Consider the following 20,313-nt stretch of genomic DNA (forward strand, 5'->3'; position numbering starts at 1 on the left):
AGTTGTGGCCAATGGCAGGGCACTTAACTCGCAAAGGGAGCTGTTCCCCAATTTGGAGAGTGAATCACTCCAGGGTGAAGTGGATTAAGCATTAAGGACTCCCTGTAGGATTGGGGCTCCCTCCCAAGTGACCAGACCCTCCATGGGTCCTGCTGCTGCCTGTCAGGACAACACCGCTGAGGCTGCAGAGAGGGGACAGCTCAGAGAAGCAGCTCACGAGCCCCCCCCCCTCAGTAAATGGCACCCCATTTACCCTGCTGTCCAGGCCAAGAGCTTTGGACTTCTCAATGCATATCTTTTATATTGTTTAGGTTTTGAACCATGTGACAGTATTACCTATTCAGAAAAGTAAAAAATTGGCCTTTCTGAGAGAATTGGATGACGACATAAGGAGATGGAAAGACATTCCATGTACATGGATTGGAAGAATAAACATAGTTAAAATGTCCGTTCTACCTAAAGCAATCTACAGATTCAATGCCATCCCAATCAGAATCCCAATGACATTCTTTACAGAATTAGAACAAAGAATCCTAAAATTCATATGGGGCAACAAAAGACCCCGAATTTCTAAAGCAATCCTGAGAAAAAAGAACAAAACGGGAGGCATCACAATCCCTGACTTCAAAACATACTACAAAGCTACAGTAATCAAAACAGCATGGTACTGGTACAAAAACAGGTGCACAGATCAATGGAACAGAATTGAAAGCCCAGAAATAAAACCACACATCTATGGACAGCTTATCTTTGACAAAGGAGCTGAGGGCATACAATGGAGGAAAGAAAGTCTTTTCAACAAATGGTGCTGGGAAAACTGGAAAGCCACATGTAAAAGAATGAAAATTGACCATTCTTTTTCACCATTCACCAAAATAAACTCAAAATGCATCAAAGACCTAAAGGTGAGACCCGAAACCATAAGGCTTCTGGAAGAAAACGTAGGCAGTACGCTCTTTGACATCAGTATTAAAAGGATCTTTTCGGACACCATGCCTTCTCAGAGAAGGGAAACAATAGAAAGAATAAACAAATGGGATTTCATCAGATTAAAGAGCTTCTTCAAGGCAAATGAAAACAGGATTGAAACAAAAAAACAACCCATTAACTGGGAAAAAATATTTGCAAGTCATATATCTGACAAAGGCTTAATATCCATAATATATAAAGAACTCTCGCAACTCAACCACAAAACATCAAACAACCCAATCAAAAAATGGGCTGGAGACATGAACAGACATTTCTCCAAAGAAGATATACTGATGGCCAATAGGCACATGAAAAGATGCTCATCATCGCTGATCATCAGGGAAATGCAAATCAAAACTACACTAAGATATCACCTTACACCCGTTAGAATGACAAAAATATCTAAAACTAATAGCAACAAATGTTGGAGAGGTTGCGGAGAAAAAGGAACCCTCATACACTGCTGGTGAGAATGCAAACTGGTGCAGCCACTATGGAAAACAGTATGGAGATTCCTCAAAAAACTAAAAATAGAACTACCATACGATCCAGCCATCCCACTACTGGGTATTTATCCAAAGAGCCTGAAGTCAGCAATCCCAAAAGTCCTGTGCACCCCAATGTTTATTGCAGCACTGTTTACAATAGCCAAGACGTGGAAGCAACCTAAGTGCCCATCAACAGACGAATGGATAAAGAAGATGTGGTACATATATACAATGGAATACTACTCAGCTGCAAAACAGAACAAAATCATTCCATTTGCAATAACATGGATGGACCTTGAGAGAATTATGTTAAGTGAAATAAGCCAGCGAGAGAAAGATAATCTGTGTATGACTCCACTCATATGAGGAATTTAAAACTATGGACCAAGAACAGTTTAGTGGATACCAGGGGAAAGGTGGGGTGGGGGGTGGGCACAAAGGGTGAAGTGGTGCACCTACAACATGACTGACAAACATTAATGTACAACTGAAATTTCACAAGATTGTAACCTATCAATAACTCAATTTAAAAAAAAAAAAAGTAAAAAATTATTTAAAAAATTCATGAACCAGGCAAAACACGCATGCATGCGCACAGAATCTGACGGCTGCTGCAGTCCTGACCGGAACCACCATCTTCAAATGTCAATCTTTTAGCCATTCCCACTGACTTCCCACTATACTCAAAATAACATCCACGCTCTCCACCACTGCCTTCAAGGCCCTGGGCATTCAGGCCCCTCCCCACCTCTGAACTCCAGGGACCCCCACAGCAGGGCCCTGCATTCGCTGTTCCCTGCCTAGGACCTGGCCTAGGTGCCTGCTTTGCTCACCTCTGACATCCTTCAGGCTCCAGGCTCCCTTCCCCTGTGAGACATCCCCCGACCCCCACCCCAGTCCAAACTGGCGCCCTCCCCCAGCCTGCTTCAGTTTTCACAGTACCCGCCCGGCCTGGGGAGTGGACTCGCCTTCGCTGGCAGGGCCCTCTCTCCGTTTGCTGCTCTATTTGCAGCTCCAGTGTCCTGAATTAACGAGCAGAGGAGTGAAAGCCGGTGGGGGGGCAGTCCTGTCCTCCACTCCCCTGCCTCTGGGTGGTGTCAGAGCCCAAGCCCCCAGAACAAATGTGCGCTTTCTCACAGCTCAAACACAGGTATGAGGCTGCCATGGAAGGGCGATGTGAAACCCCTACCCGGAGCTGGCCTGAGCACCTTAAATGATCCCCTAGGAGCCACAGCCCAGAAATGACAGTAACGGCTGGCTTTTATGGGGCACTTACTGTAGGAGCTCGAAGGTGCTATTCTAAGCACTTTGCTCAGATCTCATTTAACCCTCAAACATCCTTAAAGCAGCCCCAGGAGGTGGGTCCCGTTCTCCCGTTTGACCCCTGCTGAAGGGCAAGCTCAGCTGCCCAAGCTCACAGCCGGCCGTGGCTCCTGCCCTCTCACCCACACACAGGTCCCCAGGAAGAGAGAAAACGGAGCAGGCCCAGAAAGGTGAGGTCCCGGAAGAAGAGACAGGAGTCAGAGTGTCTCTATGGGGCCCAGAGATAGATGCGATTGGTATGGACTGCAGAAAGACCGCACCATGCAAGCTCCAAAACGACATTTCTCTCTGCAGGCCTACAAGCAACAAGGCTCACAACAGGACAGAGCAGAACTCTTCTCTCTCGGGCCTCTTAAAGGTGTTTTATTTGTTTGCTTTTCTTTTTCCTTTTTTTTTTTTTTAACAATATTGACACATTAAAAAAATTAAGAACTACAAAGAAAGGACCATGTCTTTGAGTCTGTGTTCACATTGTCCCGCGCGGCGGCACCAGGACTGGCCGGTCACTCCTCAGGCGGGATTCCGACCTCTGGGAAAGGCACGGGGTCAGCCTCCCATCACTGGGCAGCTCCAGGAGCTCGGGCGCTGTTCCTCTGGGACCCATCAGAGGGCGGGCACTGGGGCCATCCCTAGGCTCCCGCTTCTCTGAGGCCCCCAGGACTCTGGCAACCCCCTCCACTCTCTCCAAACCAGACCCAGGAGCTGAAAATATTAGGGAACTTATTTTGGTCCCCACAGGGGACTCTTTAGGGACAGAGCCCTCCCCCCGACCGGCAGGAGATGACACCCTAGTCCAGCCTGGTCACCCCCAGGAGGTCTGGGTGTCTCTCCCCAGTCCTGTCTTCAGCTCAGCTGACACCATAGTGGTGCCCTGATTCTCAGGCCCCACCCAGGCCCCTCCTGCCACGCCCCATGGCCACTCCAGCAGGCACAGGAGTGACAGATGCTCAGCCCCCTCAGCCGACCCCCACCAAGAGCAAGAGGGCTCCCCAGATCCCAGGGCCCTGACTCAGAAGGAAGAGCTGGGTGAGGAGCGTGGACAGGGGCCAGAGTGAGGGGCTCAGAGCTGAGGCTGCCAGGTGGGGAGCAGAGAAGCGGCAGAGGCTGGCTGAGGACTCAGGGGGGCGCTCCTCAGGCTCTGCAATGAGAAGGGGTCCCCGGGCACGGGTCAGCAGGCCTGGGCAGGGGGGCCTGAGGAGAGAGATGCAGAAGGGGGCTCCCATCCTGCCTCTGGTTGCCGTGGGGGCACAGGCCCAGGTGACAAGACCTTGGCCCCCAAAAAGGGAAACGCCACGCTGCACTCAGCCAGGCCTCAGCCCAGCCCTCAGGCGAGGGAGGGGCCCCACCAGCCCAGGCCCTGCCCAGCCCCAGCTTCCAACAGCGGCTCCCAAGGGCACCCCTCACAGGCCATCTGGACTGGTAGCTGGTGGGGGGCCCGGTTACCCCAGGGCCCAGCCTCCCTAGCTCCTCCTCCCCAGCCCTGCCCACTCCCTTCGCTCTACTCCTGCTGCTCATTCATTTCCATGTCAGACACCAGGATGTTCTTCTCCGTGGCCTCGCCAGGGCTGGAGGAGCTCCGGCTGTAGCGGGCACCCTCAAAGGCCCCACGCTCAACGCTCTGTCGCCGCCGGTAGAGGATCAGGGCCGCAGTCAGCAGGGCCAGGAGCAGCAGCACGGCCATCAGCACCACCACCAGGGCCGCTGGGTTCTCTGGGAGCGCTGCTGCAGCCAGATGGACCCTCAGTTGAGAAGCCCCGCCACTGAGGGGCAGCCCGCCCACCCACTGCCAGAACGAGGGGACAAGGAGGGAGAGGTCCCTGCCTTCGACTCACCTGATGGGGAGAAGGTGCTCTCCTCAGCTGCGGGGAAGAGGGAGGGACCTGTCAGTAACAGCAGTAGTGATAACAGCAGTCATAAGCAAACACACACAGAGCACTTCCTGAGTGCCACTTTATCAGCTCATTTAATCCTGCAGGTACTGTTATTATCCCCATTTTACACATGAGGATACTGAGGCCACAGTGCTTAAGTAACTTACCCAAGGTCCCAGAGTCCGCTAAGTGGTTTGGCCGCGGCTTGAACCCTGTCTGTGCCCTTAATGACTACAAAATGACGGGTTTGCTCTCTAGTCTAGAAATTTGTAGGAAGGGCCAGTCCCTCCCACAGACCCGTTTAGCCCAGGGGAGGGTCCCATTGGCTCCGGGCCTGTCGGTTCACGCCCTCCCATCCTCTGTGTTGCATGCAGAATGAGAAGCGGCCCCGGCCCCGCCCCAGCACCAGCTGCATGGGCACAGAAGGAGGCTGAGTGGGTGTGCCTGCTTAGCGCTCACCTCGAGGGAGCTTGCAGACAACGCCCATGGTGATGTTGGTGCAGGCGCCGGGGCGCCACAGCCCGCTGCTGCTCTGGATCCAGTAGCAGCTGTTGTGGCTCAGCATGCTGGGGCCCAGGCCAGGGGGCCCCCAGTTGGAGTAGTTCACAGCTGTGTTGTCCTGCCAGACCAGGGTGCCTCCTATGGGAAAGAAGGCACTGAGGGGGTGTGGGGGAGGGGAGACAAAGTGGAGCAGAAACAGACGGGAGAGAGCAGGCCTGTTCTAGAAGCAACTCCCCTGTCCCACAAGTCCTCACCCCACTGAAGCCCTGGTGGAGGGCATCTCCCCTACACCCTGAGGCCTTACCCTCCCCACCCCACACACAGGGTACCCACCTTTGGGGTTGAAGTTCATGCCCAGCCAGGCACCCCGACTCTGGCCCTCGGAGCTCTGCAGGTGCTCCCAGACAAACACGTTTTCCATCTCATCCAGAATGGACAGGACTGCCCCGCCCGCTGGACATGAGGGAGGTCCACGTCAGGCGAGACAGATTTCCCTGGGGTAGCAGAGCTCCCCAGAAAGGCCCTAGCCCTCCTCTCTGGCAGCCTGAGTAGCGGATGGTGTGGCATCCATGTGTTTATGTGTATGTGTGTGTGCATGTGTGGCAGGGGTGTATGTGTGTATTGTCACACATGGTCTTTGTGAACTGGAACACGAGGGGGCATTTATATGGGAGTGCTGCCTATGGGTAGACTGCATTGTAGCATGGGGACCGCATTCGTGGGGTCTATGTCCACAAGAGAGGCTGCTACCTGAACTGCCCATGTGCGGGCTCTAGCCTGCCCCGGCCTACCTCTCTGGCAGCGCTGCAGCGCCTCCTTATGGCCCAGCAGCAGCTCCATGTGGAAGGAGTAACAGTGCTCCCGGAAGGGAATCCAAGCCGAGTCGGCCAGGTCCTGGGGACAGCTGCCATGGTAACTTATTCTTCTGGGAGGAGGGGGCCCTGTAGGGGTGCAGGATTGAGAAAGTAGCCCAAGAGTCCTCCCCAGGGCGGCCTACACCTTGCCCACCCCTTGGCCCCGGCAGGGGGGCACTCACCACTGTTACCTCCACACACAGCCCCCTGCAACTTGGTGTCGCAACTGGTAGTACGCCAGGTCCCATCCACATCCACATAGGCGCAGCCCCCTGGCTGCTGAGGCTCCCCGTCCTGCCAGCTCACGTAGCTCAGTGGCTCTTCTGAGACCCAGGAGTACCGCCGGGAGCCCTGGGCACCAGGGGGCCATCAGGGTGGGAGGAAGGGGACCAGCTGGGGGGTGAGCGGGGGCTGGAGGGGCGGGTAAGGCAGGGGGTTAGGAGGAGACAGGGAGGGAAATCAGGAGAGTAGGCCCAGCCCCAGGGCTGGGATGAGTGTTGGGAGCCCACCTCCTCACTGGCCAGCCCAATCCAGAGTGGCGTGCGCAGCCCTCGGGCGGCCTGTGTGAGGAAGGCCTGGGTGTAGGGGTCAGGCACGTGGGCCAGGCTGGCGTTGCGACTCTCACACAGCAGGAGGGCATCATGCCAGCGCAGCGGCTTCTGCAGCAGCCGGAAGGTGCCGTTGAGGTAGGAGAGCTCAGTGCCCGGGGCAGGGGGCAACGCTGCTGGGGATGGGCTCAGGGAAGGGTCTACAGGGAAGGGGGCAGGGCTCAGGCCGGGCTCTGCCTCTCTCACCCCACTCCCAGGCATGTGGCTGGGGGAGTGCCGGACATCAGGCAGAGACCAGGTCTCTTCTGCGCACAGGGCTTGGCACAGACAAATACTTATTAAGTGCTAGCCACTGTTATTATTAATAATACAGTCTTGCTAATAGACAGATGAGAAGCTAGAGCCTTGACCTACTCCTACCCCAGGAACCCAGGGCAGAGGGACACATGCATGGAGCTGCAGGTGCCTCAGACACAGAACCATAAGTTCTTGACACTACGCATGCCCAGTGTCTAGCTCTCCCCGGCCAGCCCTCCATAACCCCAAACCTTCCTCCTGAGACCCTTCAGTGCTCACTGCCTTTCTCTCTGATTGGCGCCTCGCTTTTCTGCCCATCTGCTTCCCAAGCAGATACTAGACTCTGGGGGTGGTCCCAGGAGCCCCTTGAGGTCAGAGACCATGGTCATTCCTCCTGGCATGGCCCACAGCATGGAGTGCAGTGCTGGGGTTTCCAAGTCCACTGGTGACACGTACCTGTGCCCTTCTGGCAGATGAAGCCATGTGTCTCCTCCGTGCAGCTCCGGTCATCCCAGCGGCCAGTGAAGTGAGCTGAGGGGCTGTGCAGGACCACCGTGCAGCTGGTCTGGGGGGAAGGAGCTGCTCAGGGGAGTCCCAGCAGCTGCCCCTCCTTGTGCCACTGCCCCCAAAAGGCTGCACAATGAGGAAAGAGGCTGGAAGGGGGGACCCCAGGAGTGAAGGTAAGTGCTGCAGGCCTGGGCAGTGGGGGTGCAGAGGAGAGAGTGGGGGGCTTCCTCACCGGGATGTTGCCGCTGGGAGCAGGGCTAGGGCCAGAGGGCTCCCCAGGGGCCCAGTTGGTATACAGCAGAGGCTCCTGCTCCACCCACTGGAAGTCCTTCTGCGAGGCATGGAGGCCAATCCAAAGGTCAAAGGTCACATTGGGCAGGCTGGCTGTGATGAATGCTACAGTCCCCCAGAAGAGAGAGCTATGAGCCACAGAGCAGACCCCTGCTCGCTCTGCTCTAGCCATTTTGGGGGACTGTGTCAGAGGATACCGGGGCCTCCCCACGGGCTGGCCCTACCTTGCTCTAAGGGGTTTGCAATGGTGACCAGTTGGGCCTCTTGCTGTTCACAGGAGAACTGTGCCTCTGACCACTTCACCCGGTCCTGGGGGTCCTGGCCCTGGATTCGGAAACACTGTGGGGCGGAGGGGGAGGCGTGATGTCCAGCTCCACCTCCCTGTCCCACAGACCCAGAAACTCGTCTGTGTATCCCTCAGGGGAGGCTTTGGGGCTGTGAGAGAAAAATAGCGGAACCAGGACATCTGGATCTCCTTGAGCAAGGCTTAGCACCCTCTCAACCTGGCACAGCAGGTTCACACACACTCGCCAATGCTCTGGGAAATTTTTAAGTGGAAGGATGTCTTTGGGCCACCAAAGCCTCTACTACCTATGACAACAGTACCGGGGCCACGGATGGGGACAAGATCTGTCTCGATTTCAGCTAAACACCTTTCTGGGTGTTATCTGAAATCTGTTATTTTGCCCTTTGAACTTAATGTTCATCTCCAGGATCCTTTCATTGTTATGTCTGAATGATCCTGGTTAGGCAGCAGCTTCTGACTCTGTAATTTTATGGTTCTCTCTTCCCACTTTTATTACCTCCATAAGGTGAAAGGAACCAACCCTGTGTGGGAAATCTTTTATCAAGTGAAGAGTCTTTATTTGAAAGTGAATGATTTCCAATAATTTTCTGCTCAGAGGCAGTGTGATGGGGGAGAAAGAATGTGAGGAAGCTTTGGAGTCCCAAGGAGGAGCGGCTCAGATTTCAGATCGGACTTAACCTTTCTGGCCTCAACTTTTCCATAAAATGGGAATAAAACTACCTGGCTTTTGGGTCATTTTAAGGATTAAAGAGAACAGTGCACTACACAGAGTAGGTGCTTACAAGTGGATCTAGCACCATCCTACGGATGCAAATGTCAGATTTTAGGTAGACAATTATAAACCCAGAAATAATGCAAGAGCTTTTTGGAGATTTGTCACAAAGCCCATGCATTTCATTTCACAGAAGCAGTTCAGAGCCTCTCTGAGGCCTCCTTTAAATAACTAGGAAAATTAGTCATAACATTTGAAGCAGCAAAGTCACATCCGTACCAGCAAGAAGTAGCAGCTAAAGGGAGGAAGTAGTCAGTTCAGCCCAGCGAACACTCGGGGCCTCTCTACCCGTGCAAGTGTGTTAAGCGCTATGTCAGGTGCCAGCGGCCCTGCCCTCCAGGAGCTTAAAGCTAGTGGGAGAGGCACACTCATTCACGCCTCACCTACATCCAAACGCTATGGGGCTGCAAGGGAGCGCAAACTAGTAAAGCAAGGCATCTAAGGCCAGGGAGTGAGGGGACAAACAGCCTTGCATGCTTCTAAGGCTTTTGACAGGAGGGTACTGGGTATCACTACAATGATGCTGACACATTGAGAAAGGGACCAATTACATACATAAAATATATTCTGTTTTATATTAGGTAGAAGAAGCCATGAGAATAATTTTTTGGAAAAGTTTAATGATGTTCAAAATATAATACTGAGAAAGAAAAGCTGAACGCAAAATTACATTACTTAGCATGATCTCAATTATGTGGAAAAAGGCGGGAAGTGGAGTAACAAATACTGATAGTGGTTGTCTTGGAGAGTATGAAGGTTTTATTTTCTTCTTTTTTTCCCAAAGGTTTAATAATAGACGTGACTTTTTTTTAAGCTAGAAAAGGTGTAATATTCACTTGAATATTCTGAAGAGAGTAGGAACGCCATGACACTAAGAGGCTGGCTGCACTCCAATGCCTGACACAGATTTATGGGTAATATTACCTAGAGTTAACCAACCTAATCCTCACAATGGGGATAAGTGGTCTTACAATGTCCTGCAAAGAAAGCATGGACTGAGGCTCATAGTAATGATGCCAGCACAGCTGAGGGAATGGCGCCCTTCTTCCCGGATAAGCTCTTTCCAGCCACTAGGCAAAAACAACGAAGGTCTAATCAGGTCTGAGAAATCAGCTTAGGGGCGTGAAAGCAACCACTTTTGGAAAGAAACTCTCACTCTAGAGGGAACATTTTGAAAGCATGTCTATTCTGATTAATTTTATTGGCCTAAACTTTTCCTATCCGCACACTCAAAACACCGGGGAAGAGAATTTTCTAAATGGTGTTTTTAAAAATCTGCCAAAGGTTTTTTTTTTTAAACTCTCTTCATCAGGTCTTCTCATTAGTTTGTGAGGCAGATCACTTTAAAACACAGAAATTTACTAGCCACTTTTTCGACAAAAATCTTTGCCTAATTGGTAGAGAGACTGAAAAATGGAGAGAATGACTTAGAAAGCCCAGCCGATGATGGATGAACTTCTTCCACTTTAATCTATTTGTCTCATGAGGCAAGTTTTTAATCTACAACAACCATTAAATTCATGTTTTGAAATAATTTCAGCTTCAAACAAGATCTGTGAAGTCATGAATCACAAAGTGTCAGACCAAGACTTTTGTGTGTGCGTGTGAGGAAGACTGGCCCTGAGCTAACATCTGTTGCCAATCTTCCTCTTTTTTTTCTTGAGGAAGATTGTCACTGAGCTAACATCTGTGCCAGTCTTTCTCTATTTTCTGTGGGATGCCTCCACAGCATGGCTTGACAAGCCATACTAAGTCTGCGCCTGGGATCTGAACCTGCTAACCCTGGGCCGCTGAAGCAGAGTGTGCGAACTTAACCACTATGCCACCAGGCCAGCCCCTAGACAAAAATTTTTAAAAATAATGAAGTATATGCAATTACTTTGCCCTTATTAAAATTATTTAAATATCAATAATTATAGTTGACAATTTCTGAGTGAACACAAAAGTGTTTTTCATACCACTAATAAAGTTTTTTTAACGTAAAATACTATTTTTGAGTCTTTAGCTTATACTTTATATTGTTTTGTCCTTGTGCATATTTTACTCCATACAACATCAGTCACATTAGTATGGAAGCAAATAAATATAGTTTATTTATACACGTATATGATGTATACACACATACCTTGTATATTCAGTATTTTGTTTTACGAATAAGAATTCGTTATCAAAATGTTTGGTGACCTCTGATCTAGAACACTCACCAAACCATATGGACAACCTCACATCCGGGTGGATTAGAAAGTGCTACTGCACTGAGTTATTTCCCAAGGAGTCCGGCCCTGGCATTGGGGCCAAGTAGGAAAGAGGTTGGTGGGTACAGGCAAGAGGCCACGACTTTGACGTTGCCAAAGAGCCAGGACTCCTGAGGCTTGCCCTTCCCAAGTTCACGTCCTCTCCCCTGACTTCCTTGGGTGCCCCCTCCCCACCTCCTACCTTGTTGAGGAACTGGTTCCAACCAGAGGGGCAGCCCCCCAGGGCTGTGGGAGGCAGGTCTGGGGGCTGTGTCTTTCTGGTGCTGTTGCTGCGCTTGCAGATGTAGGGCAATCCTGTCAGGCACCTCTGGTCCCCCCAGTCCTCTGCATAAAGGGAGGGGACAGGGAGTCATCCCCAGTGCAGGGCAGGGCTGGCAGCACCCTCACCTCACTGAGAGGTGGCTGGGCTGGGGCTCAGGCCTCTGTGTCCAGCTCTGAGCTCAAGCCCTCTGTGACTGCGTGGGGGACCATGGGGACAAGCCCTCCCCTCTCTGGGTCTAGCCCTTCTTGGGTTGTGGGAACAAAGAGAATGAGAGGAGACTGATGGACCCTGCCCAGGCTCTCCTCTCTGCCCTCCTCTTGCCCTCACCTCTACTGGCCGTCACGTACACGCACTTCTTATCCTTGCCGATGGGCCGAGGTTTGCCAGGTGCCCAGGAGATGAAGTTTATAATGGAACCATCTGTCCACCTGCAATGGCACCGAGCAGGGGTGACTCCGCATTGGCCTTGGGGCCGACCTCCCCTGTCTGCAGCAGTGAAGGCCTCGGGAAAGGGGGCAGGGAAGGGCCCAAGTCCAGGGGCTCAGGGGCTGCAGGCTGAAGAGTGGGGCTACTGAGTTCCATGCAGCTGGGGACCAAAGCATGGTGCCTCCAGGTAAGGCCCAGCCCCCCTCAGGCACTCACTTCTCTAACTAGAAACGAAGTCTGAGAATCCCAGAGCTGGGGTCCAAGAGCAACAGTGTGCTCCGATATTTGTGTGCTCCTGGTCCTGCCTGCCTCAGGCCCCCTCATGCATGCGAGATGGGCACTGAATACAAAGAGGCCCCTCTGGACATCATATGTTCTTGCCCATGTCCTGAGGGGGACTTATTCACGAATGACCCCAGCACAGTATGACCTGCCATTATTTAGTGCCCAGTAATGTGCCAGATGCCATGCTAAGGACTTCACATATCTTATTTCTAATCCTCAGAGCAATCCCACCAAGCAGGCCTCATTATTGTCAATTTCAGATGAGAAAACCAAGGCCCAGAAAGGTTAAGTCCTTTGCTGATGGCCACAAGCCAAACAAGGGCAGAACTGGATTCAAAACCAGTTTGAATGTGAGGGTGTGCTCCCTCCCCACCTCCTGTCTGGGGTCAAAGTTGGCCATCTGGCACCACCCCCTCCCACACGTGCTGCCCCAGGTGGGCGCCTACCTGAAGCGCCCGTCGCTCTCTGCGGTGTGCAGGCCAATCCACCAGTGCTGCTCCTGACCCCGGGAGAACTGAGCAAGCGGGCAGGAGGGCAGGTGAGGGTTGGCAGGGCCCTTCCCCTGCTCCGGGGCCTGCCCATCCCCTGCCCGTAGCCCCGGGCTCGCTCGAGTGCCCACCTTCTGCAGGTTGTGCCCCAGGAAGTCCAGCTCGGCCTGGCTGTGCACGGAGGCCAGCTCGGCCTGGAACCACGTGCAGATGCGCTGTGCCTGCGCCCACGTGGAGTGGTGCTCGAAGAACTTGTACTCGGCCTCCTGGAAACGCAGCCATTCCCGCCGGCCTGTGGGGGCAGCGCGGGCATGGGAGTGGCGGCCAGGCTAGGGTCCACGGTATGGGGACCTGCGAGCCCATGGGACCCCGGGCAGGCGCCGCTCCGGGTTCCAGGCCCAAGCTTGCCCCTCCTTCGAGATCAAGGCCCACAGGGCTCCAGGCCTCTGGTTCCCTTTTTCTCGGCTCGAACCCCTAACCCCCTTCGTCTGTACCGGCCGGGTCCCGCCCCGGAGGCGACGCCCTTTCCCCTCTCCCGCCGCCATGGGGAGCAGGGTGGGCAGGGGGCCTCACCTTGCGGGCTGACATCAGGTTCCCGCACGTCCGCACCTACGGGGACAACAGAGACAGAGACACTGCGGCGAAAGGAGCCTCTCCCCTGGACCCCCGGTCCCGCCGCCCTTCGCCCCATCCCTGGTCCCCTAGCGCCACCCCATCCAACCTCTAGGGATCTTGCAGATCCAGTCCAGCTGCGTATCGCATTGCATGGCCACCCACTGCAGGGAGGCCAGGTCGAGCACTGCGCAGCCCCGAATGTCGTCGTCGTCATGCCGGCTCCGGTCGAAATTGTGGTAAGAGAACTGAAGAGGTCGGGGTGGGAGATTCTCAGGCACGGGGCGTATGCTGGCCCCATCCCCAAAACAGACCAACAGGCGGCGCAGCCCAAGCTGGGAAAACCCAACCTGGACTGTGACGCCCCGGGCCCCTTTCGTTTACCCGCCAGCTCGGGCCAGAAGCCCTAGCTCTGCTAAACCTCGCCCACTTCCAGGCCCCGCCCCGCCCCAGAGACCACGCCCACAGTCACACCACGCCCACTCAGACCCCGCCCACCGCCTGTCTCGCCTCCTCCAGGCCCCCTCACCCCCAGGCCGTCGCTCCAGCGCCAGCTCTGCCTCCCTCCCGGGTCTCGACGGTTCAGGCCGATCCAGAACCAGTGCTGCTCGTGGCTCTCAGGCTCTGATTCACTTCAGCCCAAGCCGGGGGTGGGGACAGAAGAGGGGATGAGAGGTGCGAGAGCCCATTGCAGCTGTGACCCGGGCGGTCCCGGGGGCCTTGGGCCTTTCCATCTGCCCTTCAGGCGCTCACGGGCTGTGGGCCGCCTTTAAAAATTCCCTCCCAGAGACAACTGGGTAGAGCTGGACTGGGTGCCCAGCTCCAGGGGTGGTGAGTGGCTTGGCTCCCTTCCCTTGCTTCCCTTTGGGATGAGTCTGCCCCGGCAGGGTCAAGGAGCCTCTGCAGGCTTTCACTTGAGGCAGTTTAGGAGGTCGATCGGGATGGAGCATAGACCTGAGCTGTGGAATCAGGTAAACCTGGATTCCAGTCCTGCTTCACCCACGGACCAGCTCTGGGACTCTGGGCAAACAGCCCAACCTTTCTACTTACCCACAAGGGTCAATGATAATGTCTACTTCGTAGGGTTAATGAGAGGATTGAATGAGGATTAATTAAATGTTTAGTGTAGTACCTGGTACACGGTGAGAAGCAATCAATGTTAGCTATTATAATTACTCTTCAAATAATGTAATCCTGATGTTTGCTGGGAGGAGATAGCCCTGGAATTAAGATCTCAGGAAGCCTGGATCCATTTGGACTTTTCCCAACGCTAAGGGAGTAAAGGTGCTGTGTGTCAGAGGAGGCTGGGAGCCCACAGGACAGAGATGGGGTCTCAGAGGGACCCCATGGGCAAATGCTCACTTTTGTAGCCTTTCTTCTCCTGTCTCTCAGGAAAAGCTGTTTATTGAGTGGGGGTTATTAAGGAATGTGTAGGGTATGGGGGAAAACGTTCAACTTGGATCAGCTTACAAAGATTTTGCCATGGAGAAGGAGGGATGGGAAGGGCTGTTACTTGTGCACAAGTATGTGAGTCTGAGGGGGCTGTCGCTGCCCCTGTGATGCTGGTGAGCAACACACGGTCCCTGACTCCAGGGGAGGACAGGTGGTCCGGGCACTAGTAGCAGATACACAGGTCATTCCAAGCCCTCGGACAGCCCTCACTGTGGTCACCTTCACCCTGCCCCGTGCCCAGCAAAACCAAGAACCCCACCCACGTGCAGGCAGCCCACCGCCCCAGGCTCAGTACCCGAAGATCTTGTTAAGCATGTTGGCCACAAAGTGTTCCTCCTCATAGCTGGCCAGGCTCAGTAGCTGGGCCCCCAACTCCTGGCAGGCCCCCTGGGCCTGGACCCAGCTCTTCTTGTCCTGCAGCCGGTCCGAGCTGAACACCTACAGGAGCAGAGTACAGTTGTCCAAGCTTTGCCCACTGGCCCACCTCCCTAGGGGATACCTGCCCTCCTGTGACAGCAGTGGGGAAGGGTGCTGGAGCCTCACTGACAGGGGCTCCAGACTAGCTAAGACAATCCTGCTTATCAGAGAATGAGCCCCAGGGGAGGGGAGCTGGCACTGTCAGTTCCTAGAGAACGCCCCCTGCCCAGTCCCCCTAACCAGCGGGAGGTCTGGGCTCTTATCACAGCATAGCCACAATTTGCTGTGGGCAAGTCCTTTCCCCCCACCCCCTGTCTTCAGTTTCTTCACGTACTAAAAGACCCTGGACTACATCAGTGGCTTCCGAATGCAGCAGGGTTTAAAAATACAAATTACCAAGCCCACCCTCCTGAATTCCAATCTCCATAGTGGCAGCCTGAAGATTTTACTTTTATCAAGCTCCCCAGGCAATTCTGAAGAGCAGCCAGCCTGGCCCCAACATTTGGGAACCTCTGAACTGATGATCTCTATGGTTTCTTCAGTTCCTCAAACATTTATGGAGCACCCTCTATGCGCCAGGCCTCAGGTTCCACTGACAAGAGTTTCACAAGAAATTCTCTCTGTCTGCAGCCCACTGTGGGGAGACGTGTCTCGGGCCCGTGGTCCAGACCGTGGCTGGGTCCCCCTGGGACCACACCCCCAGGCGAGCTGCCTCTTTGCTCTCGTCTCTCTCCCTGCCCCCGTGCCAACAGGCTGCCCACCTTATAGCAGTGCCGGAGTTTGGGGTCTGAGGCCCAGCCCTGGGGACAGGAGCCGGTGAGGCTGGGCGTGGGATCTGGCCCGGGCAGTTCAGGCGTCACTGGCGTGCCCAGGCTCTGCCGGCAGATGTAGCGAGCCCGGAACACGGTGCAGTTCTTCACCTCCCACAGCCCCATGGCGCTGCCTGTGGCCAGGGCCACGCAGCCCCCACGGCTGTACCCTGAAGGGGAGAAGGGAGACGGAGGACTCACGGTCTGACCCTCCCTCACAGCCCCTCAGGGCATCAGCCCAGCCCTCATACTAGGAACCAGCTTGGCCCCCCTCTGCAGAGACACGCTGTATGGGGTCGGGGGCCCAGGTCGGGGGAAGGAATGGAGGCAGGGCCCTGGCTCTGTATTTACTCCTGTGAGATCTTAGGCAAGTGGCTTAACCTCTCTGAGCCTGTTTCATCATCTACCTCATTAGGTTAGTGAAAGTGTTAAAAAAAAGAATGTGAAATAGCAATAACCATAATATCATGCATTGTCTTGTGCTCCCTATTCTAAGAGCTTTACATATATTAACCCATCTAAGCCTCACATCAACCCTATGAGGAAAGCACCGTTATCCCCATTTGACAGATGAGGAAACAGAGGCTCAAAGATGCTTAGCTGATAAACAGCAGAGTCAGGATCTGAGCCAGGCGATTTGGCTCCAGAGCCTGGCTGCTAACCACTTCACCAAACTGTGCAAATGATGAGTTACTGGGAAGCCCTGGGTCTCAGTCCTGGCAGGGCGGGGCCACCGCAGCCTCCCGGCTTCACCAAAGAAAGTCAGAGAAGGCGGCTGACCAAGTGCCATGGAAGAGGGGCTCACCGGGCTGGTCCCGGTTCCAGTGGGTGTACATGACCTCATCCCCACTGAGCCAACGGAAGGAGCCGGTGCTGTTGAGGTCCTGCAGGGCAGTCCAGAAGTACTCGCCATCCCAGTTATAGATGAGGCTGCTGACAAAGGCCTGCTCGAACCTGCGGGAGAGAGGCTGGTCAAGGCAGGGAAGCCCTGCCCTAGGAGCTGTGCGGCACCAGTAACTTGCTCAGGGAAGTGGGGACCCCTCAGGACCCTGCAGGTGACAACCCAGCTTGCCCTTCTACTGTCTGTGCTTGCATGCTTTGCTGAGAAGAAAGTAGAGGAAATCAGACACAGCCAAGGCCTGTCTCTCTTGGGCATTCAGCCCACACCTAAACCTGCCCTTGCCCCACTCTGGGGTCACTTAATAAACGAGTCATTCTTGTGACAAGATTAGAAAAAGGTGCTGAAGCTAGTTGAGGCTCAAAGAACCTCAAGTCCCTCTGCACTTGATGGCAGGATGCTACCCCATTTGGTGGAGGGGCCACATTAGGCCAGGACATGGGTGAGCGCTGGCCCCGGCACCTGCCCTCTCCTGTACCTGTTGGTGATGGTGACCAGCTGAGAGCCGTGGTCAGTGCACAGGCGCCGGGCCTCACTGTAGGTCACTTGGTCCTCGCCCAGCCAGTAGCAGGATGGGCTGTGCCATGTCCAACCCTGGCTCGAGAGAGTGGGCAGAATAGGGGCATCTGTGGGAAGGGCTCCCCTCCCTCATCCGTAAGTCCTGAGGCAGCGGGATGCTATTAGTGACATCATTGAATGTGCCACAGGCTTGGGTGCAGGACAGAGAGGACTGGTTTGACATCAGACATGGCTGTTCCTGCGCTGTGTTCTGCATCTTGTCACTCCACACTCCCCCTCCCACCATTACACACAACTGCCAGACCAGGGGTGGAAGCATGGTCCAAAGGCGGCTGACCCGTGGCCTGGCGCAGAAAGATGTGGCCCATCGAACTCCTCTCTCGGGCATTTAAACCAAGAGACGCAGTGGGAAAATTGCCAGTTGGCTGGGAATCCAGAGCTGAAAAGCTGGGAGAGCTTCCAGGATGTGGAGGTGGTTGGGTAATCCTCGGGGGGCCTGGAAAAGCTGGAGTAAGGGGAGCATGTGCCTGCGGTTGGGGGGCAGTGCAGACTGTGAGCAAAGCTGCAGAAGAGAGACCACTGCTCCAGGAGGCCATGTGAGGCTTCACCCCACAGACCCCTCTCCCCTTGGGCCATCCTGAGGGGCTCTCCACTCCCGCCTTGCAGCTGAGGAACAGAAGCTCAGAGAAGTTAAGTGACCTAACCTCATGCACAGAGACAGTACAAGGTGGAGTCTGGGCTTGAACCTACAGCACAGGGGCTGCGCCTGTCCTTGCCACAGCCCTGCTCCTCCTAAGACGACACCAGAAGCCTACGAGGGCCTCCATCTCTAGGAGGCCTTGAAGTAGGAAGACTTAGGGTGGGCTTGAGGTTGGGAGAAAAAGATGCAGCCCCCAGGGCAGGAGGCAAAGAATCAGGGGTGTGTGTGTGTGTATATGTGTGTGCATGTCTGTGTCTGTGTGTGTGTATGTGAGGGGCATATCCCCATATGCCCAGCAGGGCTGCGCTAAGACCCCAGGCTCTCCTGGGGTGTTAACTGTGGCGGTCCAACACCACCCCCCCGATTCCAGGCCGGCCCTGGTGCCCAGGCAGTTAGTAATTCCCACCCCCCACCTCACCCAAGCCAGGGCAGAGCCCCTGCACCAGTCTGACCATGGCCCCCAGACTTTTCAGCCGGGCCCCTGTCTGCTCTCTCCTCCCTCCCCAATGGGGGTCATACCTGTTGGCACTTCCTGCTCCTCCCCTGGAGGAGAGTTTGGGGTACAGGTGGGGTAGGGTGTGGCAAGGGGGCTTAATCCAAAGGAAAACAGAGCCAGGAGCCAGACTGGCAGCAAGGGCCTGGCGGGAAGAGCATGGCCTCGGCACATGGAGCCGGCAGGGGCCAAAACACCACAAAGTGTCCTTTATGAGCAACCTCCCCATATCCGTCCACACCACTCACACCCCTGCTGGGGGCCAGGGAGAGGGGGCCTGGAGGAGGGAAACAGGTCAATCACCCACTTTCACCCTCATTCATACACTCACTCCCCGACTCGCCTATCCCCCCATTCTACCCTAATCCCCTCTCTCCCTGAACATCTTCTGGAAGCCCCTGGGGCTAGGAACAAAAGGAGGGAGACACCAGAATGGCCTCATGCCTCCAGAGAAGATGGACAAGCACACACTACATCAGATGGCGTGGTATGCGCCAGCAGACAAAGGTGGCAAAGCAGGACTGGGGGTGCACAGAGGACCCGGGCTCGCAAGGCAGCCTCCACTCAGGTGATGACTGGGCCAGACCGGGGGCCTGCCCACACCCACCTCCTGTTCTCCTTGCCCCTAGGAAGTGGCTTCCCTGTGGAGAGGGGGCTCAAGGCTGTGGGTGGGGAGCTCTGCTTCCTCCCAGACAGCTCCCCGCCCCCACCTTATCCAACATCACTCCTTCCGGAACAGAGCAGTTTGGAGAGAGGGAGGAAGGGTGTGCCAAGGAAGGGAGGACGCTGTGGGAGGCTGCAGGAGTCCATCCACCCCCTCCTTCCCCTGGCAGCCCCTCTGGCTGCCCCATCCAGCGCCCAGCTCCAGAAGCACCCTCACCTTCCGGCAGCCATGGTCCTCTTCGGCGGCTCCCTGGCTCAGCTGGCCTGCCTTCTTGCAGATGGATGGCAAAGATTGGTTACAGGGACTGTCATTCCAGCGACCTTCCTAGGGACACAGGGTGAGGAAGTCTCAACTCACAACCCCAGTTCTCCCAAACTCTTCCTAAAACCTGGTTTCTAGAGCTGGCCCTGCCACTGACTTGCTGTGTGATTCTGAGCAAAAGGTCTGACCTCTCTGTGTTCTGGGCTGTAAAATGGAGAGACAGAATTAGTTCTATAAGCCTCACGGGGCTGATGAGAGCATACAGAGTTGATACACAAATGCCCTAAAACTTCGACAAGCACCGTCTCAATGGGAAAAGGTGTTCTTTTAAATTATAGCTCAGCTCACAAACATCAAGGACAAATCGGCTAAGACTGTGAGTGTAACCGATGGCAGGACAGACATCGCGATTCCTAGTTCTGCAAGGTGTCCCGCCAGTCCCTGCAGATCCAGGGCGAGGAGAAGCCGCGTGCCCAAACCCACATCGCAGCTCATGGGGCTGGAGAGGAACTGAGTCGCCGACCTCCCCACCCTCCTCAGCCCTCAGTGTCCCAGCCTCGTGGCCAGCAGCTCATCTGCCTTTAGCTCTACTGGAGGGTGGAGGTGTTTGTGTGTCCCAGGCCCCAGGAGAATGCCTGGCACGTACACACTCGACAAATAAGTGTTTATAAATTCTTAAATAGCAGCCCCTATGCCAGATGGCTCTGTTTCTACAGGCCCCGGCACCATCTGCAGCATCTCACAGCAGAATGTCCTGTCTGTCCCTGGAGTGGGCAGTCTCTCCCTCTGGCTTCATCCCTTTTTGAAGAGTCTCTTCTCTATGCTTGAAGCCCTGCGTCAATTCCTTCATCTACCCACCCTGCGTGCTAGCCAGAGCAATGGCAGACAGTTGTCACCCCATAATCTGAGGAGACAGGGTCCCAGGCTGGGGGGCTGAGGCCAGGGCTGGCATGGAGCAGCCCTGCCTGTGGAGCGTGTCCACAGAACGTGGGGTCAGATGCCACCTGCCAGAAGGGAAGAGCAGTGGGCAGGAGACTGAGATGG

At 54.8% G+C, this 20,313-nt stretch overlaps 1 protein-coding gene across 9 annotated transcripts in view; it reads right to left on the bottom strand.

Moving 5' to 3' along the window:
- Positions 1-3,123: 3,123 nt before the first annotated feature.
- Positions 3,124-20,313, bottom strand: part of MRC2 (mannose receptor C-type 2) — a 50,780-nt gene continuing 33,590 nt past the window's right edge. For 2 of the 9 annotated variants that reach the window (XM_070227091.1, XM_070227094.1), the window contains exons 9-30: positions 19,225-19,332; positions 17,111-17,226; positions 16,540-16,688; positions 15,687-15,904; positions 14,804-14,946; positions 13,586-13,688; positions 13,166-13,304; positions 13,018-13,053; positions 12,576-12,736; positions 12,403-12,470; positions 11,573-11,673; positions 11,165-11,307; positions 7,874-7,988; positions 7,591-7,754; positions 7,308-7,416; positions 6,516-6,754; positions 6,198-6,357; positions 5,944-6,093; positions 5,486-5,605; positions 5,111-5,290; positions 4,613-4,639; positions 3,124-4,502 (exon numbers count right to left, since the gene is read on the bottom strand). In XM_070227091.1, the coding sequence (XP_070083192.1) occupies positions 4,279-4,502; positions 4,613-4,639; positions 5,111-5,290; positions 5,486-5,605; positions 5,944-6,093; positions 6,198-6,357; positions 6,516-6,754; positions 7,308-7,416; positions 7,591-7,754; positions 7,874-7,988; positions 11,165-11,307; positions 11,573-11,673; positions 12,403-12,470; positions 12,576-12,736; positions 13,018-13,053; positions 13,166-13,304; positions 13,586-13,688; positions 14,804-14,946; positions 15,687-15,904; positions 16,540-16,688; positions 17,111-17,226; positions 19,225-19,332 (2,973 nt within the window). In that variant the 3' untranslated portion in view covers positions 3,124-4,278. Of the gene's footprint in view, positions 4,503-4,612; positions 4,661-5,110; positions 5,291-5,485; positions 5,606-5,943; positions 6,094-6,188; positions 6,358-6,515; positions 6,755-7,307; positions 7,417-7,590; positions 7,755-7,873; positions 7,989-11,164; positions 11,308-11,572; positions 11,674-12,402; positions 12,471-12,575; positions 12,737-13,017; positions 13,054-13,165; positions 13,305-13,585; positions 13,689-14,803; positions 14,947-15,686; positions 15,905-16,539; positions 16,689-17,110; positions 17,227-19,224; positions 19,333-20,313 lie in introns of all 9 variants that reach the window. The other 7 variants (XM_023652269.2, XM_023652272.2, XM_023652271.2 and 4 more) reach the window with 7 other exon arrangements.

Source organism: Equus caballus, chromosome 11 (assembly GCF_041296265.1).
Source record: "Equus caballus isolate H_3958 breed thoroughbred chromosome 11, TB-T2T, whole genome shotgun sequence".
In the NCBI taxonomy this organism is placed as follows: Eukaryota; Metazoa; Chordata; class Mammalia; order Perissodactyla; family Equidae; genus Equus; species Equus caballus.